We start from the raw sequence: 12,953 nt of genomic DNA, 5'->3' as shown, positions 1-12,953 counted from the left end.
AAACACTAAGTATGCTGTTCAGCAGAGAAAGAGCAGACTGTGTGGAAGACAATTTTAAATAATTCAGTGGACCAAATTTGATAGGCAAAACCCCACAATATCCAAAGGAAGATGTTTTAAACAAATTACTTCACTCATCTATGCAAGATCTAAAATAGTTTGGTGGCTTTCCGGTTCAAAAGCTTTGTCTTTAACTTCACTTTTAACATTCATGTTACTATAGCCAGGGAAGAGGGGACAGTTTGAAGTGATCGAGAACAGACAACAAATACTAATGAAATTGATATCAATTGCTATCCTTTACTTTTACCAAGAAATGTTACAAGGTTTTTCAGGGGTTAAGGGTGGTTGTTGGGTTTTCTGTTGTTGGTTGGGGGTTTTTTGTTTGTTTGCAAAAAACTCCAGTTACCTATGACAGATATGGCTAATTTTGTCCTTTTTTTTGGTTGTTTGTTTTGGGAAACTACAGCAAGGAAGTTTCCTTTTCAGTAGTTTTCCAAACAATATTGAATTTCAGATGTTTAAGCTTTTATGTAAATATTTTATTAGAATGGAAAGAATAAGGAAAAAAGTGCTGTGTAGCACATTGTTTGGAATCAAACAAAAAATTTATCTGAGAAGGTTTTAAAACGTGTTTCAAAATATTTCAAATACAACTTCGACAGGATACTGCTCAAATTCAGAATTTTTTATTATTTTGCTGAAAATATTAAGCACTTAAGGTTTGAAAGCCTCTATATGAAGCTCTTAACTATCCATATCTGCATTAGAAATTACATAAACATGTTTATTATCCTGAGGCAATAAATGATCCCATCAGAAGCCTGATAATCATAATCGATAAAAGTGTTAAAAACCTACCCAATCTAAAAATGTGTATAGCCCTTAAAAGAATTTTAAAACCTAAATGAATTAGCAAGGCTGTGTTACTGACCCTTGCAGAAAACTACCAGAAATACAAATCTTTTCACATCAACTCACTGTGGCCAAGAAAATCTATTTGAAAAATTAGAAAGGTGATTAAGGGGTCCCTCTGCTGGTCCAACCTCAGCATCATTTAACTTTTATTTCATTCCTGAAGTACAGTGCATTTTTCACTTTCTCCCCTCACCAAAGCCATGCAGCTACACCTGCACTTGTGAGATCTCCCTGAAGGTGGCTCCACAGTCAACACCTGAGCCCGGCCTAAAGTCTCAACACATACACACTTTCTGAACTTGCTAAATAATTCGGTGTCAGAGAAGCTTCAGAACATTGCATGTCAAAACGTGGAGAGCTAGCTGTGTCTCAGCCTGCATTTCCTTGCATCTCCCCCTTTCTTCTGTACTCTGATTTGCTGCTTGGAAAGACACTTTTGCAAATGAAGCTGAGTGAGCCACCAAAAGCCAAACGAGCAATTCTTCTGCCATCCGCAGTTAGGAGTCTGCCTACTACTTCCCTACAGGCAAAAAACCACTAACAGCTAATCCTAGCTATCAGTGCAAATGGTATGAAATCCCGTAACTAAATCTCCAAGACTGGACAGCTTGCTTTCTTTATAAGTCTTGACATCACAAGAAACTCTGTGGCACTAAAACAAGAGATAATTCAGTTATTGAATTAAATTTCTTCACTTCAGTGCGTAAATACACACCTTCATCTGAAATTTCATTTAAAGATTATGCAATGCTTTAATTTCAGCACCAATCTTTTGAAAAACCAAGCATTTCTGTACTGCCCATTTCTGACAAACAGCAGTCACAGGCAAAGCAACCTGCTCAATACTTGGGCTGAGCAAGCAACTGAAAGGAAACATCTCGGTTCAGCAGCACATGGAAGTCCAGCAACACAACCTTGATCACTACTTGCCCAGCTGACTTTGAGGGTTCTAAAAGCCTTTCCACCAAAACCACAAGTATTATCAAGCAAAAGACACTAAGAAAGAGTCTTCAAAAAAGCTTTTATCCTTATCTATTGTTATAAAACACCACACTAATTTATGGTAATGGACACATTAATCTTTGAGGTAAAGCAGAAGTCGCAGCAATTCCATGTAACTTCTCTCTAAATTACCCAAGCTGCAATTCAGTCATGTTATTTTTTCAGATAACAGTTTTAGAACTATGCACAGATTTCAGGTCCTTTTATGCAGATCTACACTCTAATTTAAGAGCATCTAATATGCTCGTTTTGATATACTGTGAAAACTTCAAAAATAAAGTATCTCCAGTAAATCCAAACACATGGAAATAATTCCACATTATTATATATCCCTATATGTGTATATGCACGATTCTTGCAGAGAAGATTCCTCAATTAAGCAACTTTACAATAATTCCCCACAGTCAGAGGACAGGATAGATTGCAATTAAAAAAATGCTATTGAGAGGGTTACTTAAGTACCTTCACCCTAATTCAGTGAGAACTTGATCTGAACTCTCATAACAGGACTTTGCAATGGATTGCTTAGTTTTTTAATGACAGCTAAATGTTCTTGTTTAGCAAAGAGCAGGTGGGATGCTATAATCTGAGGTTACTGCTGTTTTCAGATAGATTTCAAATAAAGGCCATGTTGAAAAAAACTACAGTAATCTAACCAGAAAACCAGGTCCTTTTTTTTAAATAAATATAAAAATCTCAAAGAAAGACTTTTACTTGATTTGTAATATAATTTTGGGCTTGGATGTATTATATATTTGCTTTTTGTTCAAGGTCACAGATGACCATAAAAAGCAGTATGGAGCAAGTCCCTAAAAACTTTATCCTTTGAATCAGGTGACCGAAGAACAAGCATAAGGCAGAAGGGAAGATGGAAGACAGCCTCGAGGAAAAAATCCCAAGTTCTGTGTTGCATTATCCATAAGGCTTTATTTGCTCAGTATCATTACTTAAAGTTGCCTTCTAAAACACAGCACAGCATCAGAGGCAAGGGTCAGGCGAGTTACTGCTGTCTTTGAGAGTGTTAGATACTCAAGACGAGGGAGAATGACAGTTGAATGTATCACTTGACTGCGCAAGGAAACTCAGAGCAGCTCTGAACAAACTAAATGCTGCTTTTTATATTTTGACACCATTTCTGGCCAGCTGGAGCAAATCTTAGGAAAAAAAAAAAGTCCCACTAGAAAGTCAGTGAAACACATCATCACAGTCAGTTAATCATCACACAAAGTATCTACCCAGGATGCTCCAAAGTTTTGATTCAGAGCCACAGACTTCATAAAGGTATTCCAAGGATGTTGCTTTACACTAGGCTACTTCAACACACATTGAACTTGCTACTATTGAGGATAGTTCGCTAAATAAAGTCCACTCAGTGTGGTGAAAGTTATGTTATTTTTAATACAATCTAAACATTGAAGTCTCAAAAATCAGGTTTCAGATAAACATTCATAGGACTGGATCCTTCCCACTCCATCATTTCAAATCATCTCCTTTCACTCTTAGGGAGGGGTGGAGAAAAGAGTGAGCACAGAAGGGACTAAGACCTATTATTTTTCTGCTGGTATCATTGGTATCTTTATGAGACATCTCTTGAAATAGATTTCTCAAGCTCAGTCCTAAAAGACTAGCATGATAACAAAAAGAAAAGTACCTTAAATGTTTGGGAGGTAGTTCTATGCATAGAATCATAGAACGGTTAGGACTGGAAGGGACCTCAAAGATCACCTAGTTCCAAACCCCCTGCCATGGGCAGGGACACCGTCCACTACACTAGGTTGCTCAAAGCCTCATCCAGCCTGGCCTTGAACACTTTCAGGGATGGGGCGAGCAAACCAAGTTTTCTCTGGCTTTGCTTCATAAAGAATTCTTGCAATAAGTTAGTGCCCATGGACTATATGCATACTATAGAGGTGATATATGATGAACCTCTATAATCGAGCTATAAATTGTCTTAAATGTATTGAAAAATGTAATGAGTCTGAATTTAGAAAGAGATGTCTGGTATTAGAAAATATTCATTTGGTGGCAATCTAAAGTTTAATATTAAAATGATAGTCTCATGTACTGTGGAAAGTCTGCAATACTCAAAACAGTTATTAGAAATGGCACTACACAGAAAACAGTCATTTGTGCCTATGTGTCACAGCTGATTTTCTGTAGCAAAAATCAACCGACACGATGTATTTCAGGTTATTTCTTTGATATGAGACTAATGAAATGGCAAAAGAATGATGATAGATATTCACACTATTTTTCTTAGAACTATGACCTCATGATAGCTACTAATTATGGTACTAATCATAAATATTAATTTGAAATATTTTCTGACTACACATGTAAATAGTACGTTTCTGCTCACAGCCCATCCCTAATTAGATGGCAATCTCCTTGTGTGTTTCCAAGTGAGCCTCACTTTTCTTTCTTCTCCCTCTGTGGAATGAACTGCTCTTTGAAAACCCTGACACTCTGCTCTTCTTAATTCAGCCTCACCGATTAGTTACGACTGGTTTCAAGTCACATGATGTTATTAGTTTCTTGGCTTAGTTAAGGTCACTCCTACAATCAGAAAAATTCTCAGGAATACAACCGTTTTGAATCTCTGAGGATAATGTAACTCACTGAACAGTACTTTTCCCTCCTACTGTAATATGAACGGCACATCATAATCTTTCTGTTCGCTCAAGCCTGGCTTAAGCTAACAGTGAGAAAAAAATAAACCACTGATTGTTTAGTTTCTATCCTCCCCACAAGGCTTTAAATTTAGTAGTTGCAGTTTAACATAAATGCTTGCATGTCAACATTCAAAATGTTTTGGGCAATGACTCATCACTTAGCAACTTACGGCAGGAAAACTTCAAAATGCATTTGCCTGGTGCATTCAGTTTTTATAGTAAAAGGACAAGTTCAGATTGAGCTGTGTTCCAGAAAGTAACTAAACAATACATTAGAACTTTTCTCTGTAACTATTTTACTTTAGGCCCTGATAAGAACACACAAAAAGATAAACCTCAAAGCAAGTAATTTCAGAAAATACCATGCAAATCCAAGAGAAAAAGAAACAAACTAGAGGAAGATATTTTTTTTTAGTCATTATTTCTTAAAAGATTATTAAATTACAGTTATTTAGGAAATTAAATTACTGCTGAGTATCCGTTGACATGGTAGCCCTATACTAACACAAAAACATTGCAGAAAATCTTTTAGAAACTGAAAAATTAAAACCTCCATAGATTTGTATAACAACATTAAGTATCATCTTTCTTGTGACTTTCCATATCATAATTAAACTTCTCTGCACTATCTATGAGTTAAATCAATTTTTACCTTGCCCACAATACATTCTGACTTCTTATCAAGGTATATTTGAAATAAAGACAACACTTACATAATTATCAACTCAATTTAAATTTCCTATGATACTCAGTGAAATTTAGTTTCATGTCATCTTCCAAACACATAGTATCTTGTATCACCTTTTTTTTGGTAATATATAGTTTTACTTCACGGCTCTATTCAGCACTGAAAGCATCAAAATACAGAGAAACAGTCCTTAAAAATCGCAGCATTGCAATCATTGATTATTCACAATAACCACACTATTGCGCAGATCAGTGCAATGTTAATAGAAATAAAATTTATCAACATTTTGTTGTCTCCATTCTTCTCACAGAAGAAGAATTAAATGAAAGCCATTTGAAAAATACTGCTTCTTAAAATTAAAGCCTGGTAAGAGAAATGAGAGAAATTTTTCATTCGCTAAAATGATCTCTTTACCTGGCTGATGCTACTAAATATTAAACATGTAATGTAAGCTTTATTACTCGCTTAGAATTACAGTAATAAATTACACGAAAATTGCACTGCTATGTGTTTTAGCTTCTCTGACATTTTAAATATATTTTTGTTAATCTAGCAGAAATCATCTGCTAGACTGTAAAGCCACCCTACATAACACGCAACTGTTAAAATGTAAATTGCCAAACTATTTTTAGCTGGTGCTGAAGGGGAGGAAAAAAAAAAACGGAGGGGGGAGAAGGAAGAAGAATATTCCTGGCCTCGGGAATAATGATTTGAGGCATTGTGTTCATTTTGTTTATCAAGCAGCTATTCAGCCTCTAGCGGGGCCCAAGTGCTTATGCAAGCGAAAGCTTTTAAGAGTGCCTGCAGCTGCAATCCTGGCTTCCAGGTAGGCTGCAGGTTCAGAGCACAGCTGCCCCAGGCTATCCATACTATCTCAGCTCCATCTGGAAGTACGGTGAAAATAGGATTTCAGATCCCAGTTTCTGTATATATCACTGCGAGCAGGGGGAGGGAGAAGGGAAAGAGAGGGAGGAGAGAACAGGGGAGACACAAGGGCTAGAAGACACTGTCCGTACTTCAGGCTTAACCCGAAATCCAAAGACCAGACCCATTTTGCTCCCACAGTATTGCTGTTGCCGGTGCCGCGTGTTCCATTCAGCCTCCCCGGCTCTGAGTTATGACTCATCCGAGTGCACCTGCGCCCATGTGTTAAGCAGCGCCAAATAAAAGCCCAACAGCCATTTACACAACAAAGGGACGTACCCCGCGAGGCAGCGGAGCTGCCCCCTCCCCTCCTGTTTGTTCTGAGCGGGGAAAAATAATTCTGTCCTTCACTTCACTGGGGATTTTTCACTTCACGTGGATTTTTAAATGCAGATTCATTTATAAACAATTTTCTTCCTTTTAAGAATAAAGCATATTTAATACCACAAAACACCCCTATAGCATTAGATTATCACAGCCATTAATGATTTTTCCACCAAAACCCTTCCAACCTTTTTCATCAAAGCCCTGTATTCTCGAAGGATAAATTTTCAAGCAAAGAGGGATCAACAAACTAGTTGCTTGAAAGCTTTCCTGATGCTAGGCTGAAGTTAGGAAAGGCTTAATGAAGGCTTTAAAATCCACCAGGGCTTCACAATGAACATCTGACTCGGTGATTTATGCATATTAATAACCTCAGTCCTACTGAGGCAAGCTGAGCTGTACATGTCCTCCGAATCTTAATGTCTTCAGCTCCACTGGGATTATTACAAATGTAAATTTCTAAGATTCTCAGCTATTAATCTCTGTCTGTCCTCCTGTTCAGCAACATAATGACTAATTAAACATCAAAAGACCTGTACAGGAGATCTTCTTTGACAGCTCCTGGCCCAGCTCTCTTCCCAAGAGAGGAATTCAAATGACAGGGACAAGTGGGTAGGAGCATATGAGCAAGCTACAAATCACTGCTATGAAATCTAAAAATTCCACATCAAACATGTATTTAGTCCTGCAGAACCACTCCCAATTACCTAGGCTCGCTGTTGGTGTCCAGCAGTCAGCCTTCCTAACGCTAAAGCCAAGTAACACGTACGTATGTCAGGTAAAGAGGGCACACTTAGAGCTCCATCAGTTTATGATAAGTGAAAAGCACAGTACTTACAGAAGAAGGCAAACCAGGGGGCACCTTTCTTACTTTCTTTGTCTGTAGAGGATCTGTGCACAGAAAAGAACGTTTCATCAAGAATCAATGTTATAGCTGAAAAAGAATAAACAGCTACACTACACAGTTTTTTCTTTCCACGATGGATTTCTTTTTTCCCATTTCATGCATTTTTCATTCTGTGCCAATGAAACTCGTCTTTCACATCAATACAATACGCTTAAATATGTAACATATTAATGTTCTCTAAAATAAAGCTCTGCCAAAAAATTACTTTCAATTCTTTCCATAAGGCAAGCAGTTAATCCTAAGAACAGCAGCACTGAAGGGTACGCTGATGCCCTTATACACTTGCTAAGAAACCAAGTAATGTTTTGAGATGTACAGGAAAAACAGAGGATTACAGAGAGAAATACTTTCCCTTTCTGCACTTCAGAGTAAAGATAAAACTATCAAAATAATTTAAGACATTTATACTCTAAAAATACTAACACGATGTAAATTTCTATAGCTTTTAGACTATACCAAGGTTGTAAATAAACAGCAAATTTAAAGACCTAATTACTTTTTCTAAGTAATAAAGGCAATACAACTCAAATTTGCATGCAATAGTAAAGTTGGAGGTATGATACCTGCTTGCTTCTACCAATAATTACTGTAACATCACAAAAGCACCCAGCAATTTCACTACCTAAATCAAGGATCTGAACCAGTTTAATGAGCTGCTAATACAATTAATCTGAACAGTATGCATGCAAAATCAAAGTTAACTGATGTTCTGAAGATCAGTATCTGACAAGATTACCAGTTCTACAGTTGACCAACTGAGCCTTGAATTAAAATACGAAATTCCTATTTTTCTATTTTCATTCAGAACGTTTAATCACAATTTTACCATATGATATGACAAAGATAAAAGTGAGAATATCTGCTGCATATCTTTACTCTGATCAATCCCCATAGGGCATGTTTGAAGAGAAAATAGGAGGACTTCTGGAAGAGATATTCTGCACTTGAAGTGTCACCTAGAAGGGAACACTGGTTGGTTTCAGTGAACTTTAGTAGCAAATTTAAAGAGAGTTTGTTAAAATCCTGGTCAAGCAACTCCTTCTCAGGGATAAAACCACCATAATTTGACTTCACTTCAAATTCTCAGGCAGCAGTTTTGCAAGATTTAACTAGTCTATTAAAAAAATATATATATAGACATACTTTCTCAAGCCATTGGAAACAAGACTCAAGATAAAAGTGCACGCCCTTTTCCTGGCATTTCTGGAAAAATATTTTCGTAAATTTGTAACCATCACCTGCCATGTCCCAAGTTACAGTCCCCTAGATTCGGCCACGACAGAAAGAAATACCATGCTATTACCAGTTTGAACAGGTTTATACCTCTTGGGCTTCTCTTTCAAGGAAAACAGTAAGAGTACTACCTGGGAAACACTACACTTAGCTTCATTTTGTTTAATTGAATAATATCTGGAACTTATTTGGTAAGTTATATATAGTTTGCACAAGAAACTAACTTAATCACATATTCAAGTATATTATAGAAATTAGACAGTCTCTTTTAGGATTCTCTCTCAATCATAAGAATGGTTTGGGTTGGAAGGGACCTTCAAGATCATCTAGTTCCAAGCCCACCTGCCATGGGCAGGCACACCTTCCCCTAGATCAGGTTGCTCAAAGCCCCATCCAACCTGGCCTTGAACACTTCCAGGCCCCACCATAACCTCTCTGCCCCCGTCAGTCTCACTCTCTGTCTACCCAAAGTCATGCCCTAACAGCCTCCCTGTTACTCTAAACCATTGTAGGTTACTATTATCATAGTTTCTCACTAAAACCAATTCAATGGAGGGTAAAATTTAATCCAACTACTACTAATAATAATTTTAAAACCCAACACTTTTCTATTAAAGTTCAAACACCCTTCCAAGCAGTAAACAATTTCATTAAACTTTCTTCAGACTGTTCCTCTTCTGAAACAGATCTGAAGAACTTCTGCATTTGATTCTCTTATTCTGAGGAACATGAATACTTACAAAATATTTGTAAAGACGACAACTACTGTTTAATCTGGAGTTGTCTTTGACAACAGGTTAAAATGCTATACAAAAATGGCATTAACATACATATCTATACACACACACATATATATAGGTAAAAGTTCCAAAGTAATATTTTTATAATTACAGCTTTAAAAATAATTTTAAGCATGTTCAGGACTATTTTAAAGCCTAACAAGTTTGCAGTTCTAGTGAATACTAAAGTTACTTCAAGAAACAATTTACATTTGATGAAATCTTATTTTGGCTAAAGTATAGTTTAAGTTACATGGTTCCAACAAACAAGATTTTATTATGGAACAGAAGTGCTACTCAGAATGAGGGGCATTAAAAAAACCAAACATGTAACTAGAGTAATCCTAATGACATAACATGCTAACACTGAAATATGGTGGCTTTTAAACCAGAATATCAGGTTACAGTCTCTCTTTTTGTACCAAAAGAATTTTTCAAAACTTGCACACCCAATTATTCAGGATAGTCTTACAGCAGAAACGATAGAACAGCTGGCTCATTCTTGATTCCCTAATTCAATACAAAGTCTTGAGAGCTATGAAATATTACCACTGACTATGACCAAGTAGGAAAATTCTATTTATCTCTCAGTATCTCCAGAATAAAATATGAATACTGTCATAGGATTATAACAGTTTTTAAGCAAGTTCCCACCTGCATATTTCACAAGGTAGTTTAACTTTAGGATAAACTACTAGGTCTCCAATTGCTAAGAACTTTAAAGGCATGTTGAACCAATTACAATGAACTATATATTGCCCTGAATAAAGTTACTTTTAGCATATAAAAGGATAATTGTTTCCCCTTTGTGTCTTTCCCCTACTAAATAATGGTAATGACCTCAAGGTCAGGCATTTCCAGGAGTTAATGATGGCATGGGTTAAGGGCACTCAGCTGGTCATCAGCTCCTATCCATCTGTCATTATTGCTTTTGCAATTAAGGGTTTATTGGAGTCTCTTGTTTGTTTTATAAGCAATACTGACCAGTGTTGAATCCAAACTAGCATCTCAAAGAAAAGGTTATTAATTCCAGTTTCTCTCTTATATAGCAGTTTGCTGTAATTTGAACTGCTCAGTACAGAGCACTCTCCAGCATGTAAAATAAACTGTCAAAGAAAATCATAAAGCCTGTAGAAATACATCATGAACAAAAGTTTTAAAACTGTCTATATTACTCACCAAGAGCTGGTGAGTCATGAAGTGGTCTTCGGCGTTGGTTTGTGCCAGAAAACGGGTAGTAGGGTGTTCCAGGTTTTCCCGAGGATGACAGCTGACCTGGACTTCCAAGCCCAATATCTGATCGAAGCAGACTAGACTGCAAAATATACAGAGAAAAGCAAAATTAAACTCTATAATAACTCAGCTGTTAACATACCAGGCTAACAAACTATTAAGCACACATACTGCTCTTGGCATTTATAGGAATTTACTGGGCTTTCACTGAAGGTCTTACAGTTCAAAAAAATGTTGACTTTTTAAAATTAGTATTCGGAGAATATACTATAGCATAATTCAGAAAGGCAGAGCAAGTTTGGCTGTGAGCCTCCAAGAAAACATAACCATTTCGTTTAAAACATCTGAAAGAATCAATTCATACTTAAATTCTAAACAAAAATCGTAATACTTTGTTTAGTTTGCAATGTAACACCTCTTCTATTACACAATATAAACATAATTGATAAAAACTGCTAAGAGTTTATAGTGTGACATTAGGTTTTAGCACATACTTAGAAATCCAGACTTATATTACATTCATAAAAACATGGAATAATTGTCCAAAAAAATCAAACACAGACAAAAGAGATAAAAGATTAGATAAATGCACAGAACATAAAAAATTATGACATTTTAAAAACTTCAAACCAACAATGTAGTTGAACCCGTATGCTTTTTTTGTTCCCTTTTCATGCAGTAAATACAAAAACATTCTCAGCACTTAACAAGTGCATTACATGCTGTTTGGCCTCGCGTTATTTGGATTTCTTCTGTGAAACTGAAATGAATGTTGGTGATTTATGAGAACATATTTTTTCCATGGTTGATATTATGCTTAGCTTTGTTTTAGTCTGAAAATCCCCAGACTTGAAGCAAAACCCACAGGACTGTTTGTACAGAAAACATCATGCTACCAGGCAGTAAAAATGCATTCACTGCTACTTCATCCCTGGCTGTTGCATACAGCTTTCCGCATACAGCAGCACCCATTCGGTGTTACACGCAGCTAAAGACACTCTGCTTGTAATATTTGCAAAATCAGATAGCATTTTAAGGTCACCATAGAACCAGTGGCCTTCAGAACCAAGCGATTGGATTTCTTCACACTGCCATTATGCAGCGCAGTCTTACCATGATAAAGGAGATAAAGCACGGCTGTAGGATAGCGGGACAACAGTTAGGTTTTGCCCACATCCAAACTGCGCCAACGCTTCAATTGTCAGATGATGCTAAAACAGAAGCTGCTGATGGGGTTAACTTTTGTACCAAAACAAACTTGAGGTGTCACCTAGTCAGAGTTTCTCCTTCAGCCCCACTGCTCCCAAGCCAACTTTCCTACTCCCCTCAAACCGCTCTCAACAACGAAGTCCACGCGCACCCGTGGGTTCCAGAGGTTGCCAAACAAGCGCGCTTGCAGACGGGATTCATGGCAGGAACCGCTCTAGCACTGCTGCCTTCTAGGGCTCCAGCAGCCCACTGGAATACGAGCTGGGGCTCTGCTGCTCCTGGCTCTGCTCACCTCTCCCCTTCTGAGGCCTGAATACCCTCATTCACAAACAAATGTGTATTTTGGATTACATTATATCATTCCAGCTGGTTCTTTCCGTGTGATGGCTTGTGAAAGGTAAGGCTAACTCACTCGGGTCTCAGGTAGGTACTAAATCCCTTGTAACTTGTAATGCACTGAGATGAGCAGAAATATCCAGAGTTCATATAGAATCACAGACTACATATAAAATAAGCAATAACCTCAAGTGCATTTCTCCAGATAAATAGTTTTGTATCATATTGCTATTGAAATTACTACCTCTTACTTGTCTGATGACTAATTTGAGCACAAAAATCTTATGTTTTAATTGAAAGGTGGGATGTGAATGTCACCTCTTTAAAAACTAAAGGAGGGCCCAGAAGTGTTAACTATTTCTTACAAATCTATCAGACAGTTTGAAGAATAAATTTAGTAATGATTAAAAACATTAAGACATAAAAATAAAAAGTTTTCCCTCAACTCAATTTCTTCATTCTTATTCTTACAATAAAATAGTCTTTGAATCAGAATTGGTAATATAAAACTCATATTGAGATACCCTTATAAGGAATGAGGTGATCTTTGAATAAAGTATACAGAAAATACTTTGGGGGGAAAAAAAAATATCTGCTTGTAGACTGTTTCAAGATTTGCTAATTTTGGCTTTGACAAACAGTTAAGAGTTTATTGTTTTGCAGAAAACATTATGATTATCAGAATATCTGGCTTATGTAATGTAAGTCTGAATTTAGCGAAGATGCTA

At 36.7% G+C, this 12,953-nt stretch overlaps 1 protein-coding gene across 1 annotated transcript in view; it reads right to left on the bottom strand.

The window, feature by feature from the left end:
* The window catches only part of TCF12 (transcription factor 12), a 173,169-nt gene that overhangs the window by 46,096 nt on the left and 114,120 nt on the right, over window positions 1-12,953 (bottom strand). The window contains 2 exon segments of the mRNA XM_086620007.1: window positions 7,367-7,419; window positions 10,627-10,762. Of these exon segments, the coding sequence (XP_086476133.1) occupies window positions 7,367-7,419; window positions 10,627-10,762 (189 nt within the window).

The sequence above is a fragment of the Tauraco erythrolophus genome, chromosome 14, assembly GCF_009769465.1.
Source record: "Tauraco erythrolophus isolate bTauEry1 chromosome 14, bTauEry1.pri, whole genome shotgun sequence".
Taxonomy (NCBI): domain Eukaryota; kingdom Metazoa; phylum Chordata; class Aves; order Musophagiformes; family Musophagidae; genus Tauraco; species Tauraco erythrolophus.
This window is presented reverse-complemented; position numbering and strand designations above follow the sequence as displayed.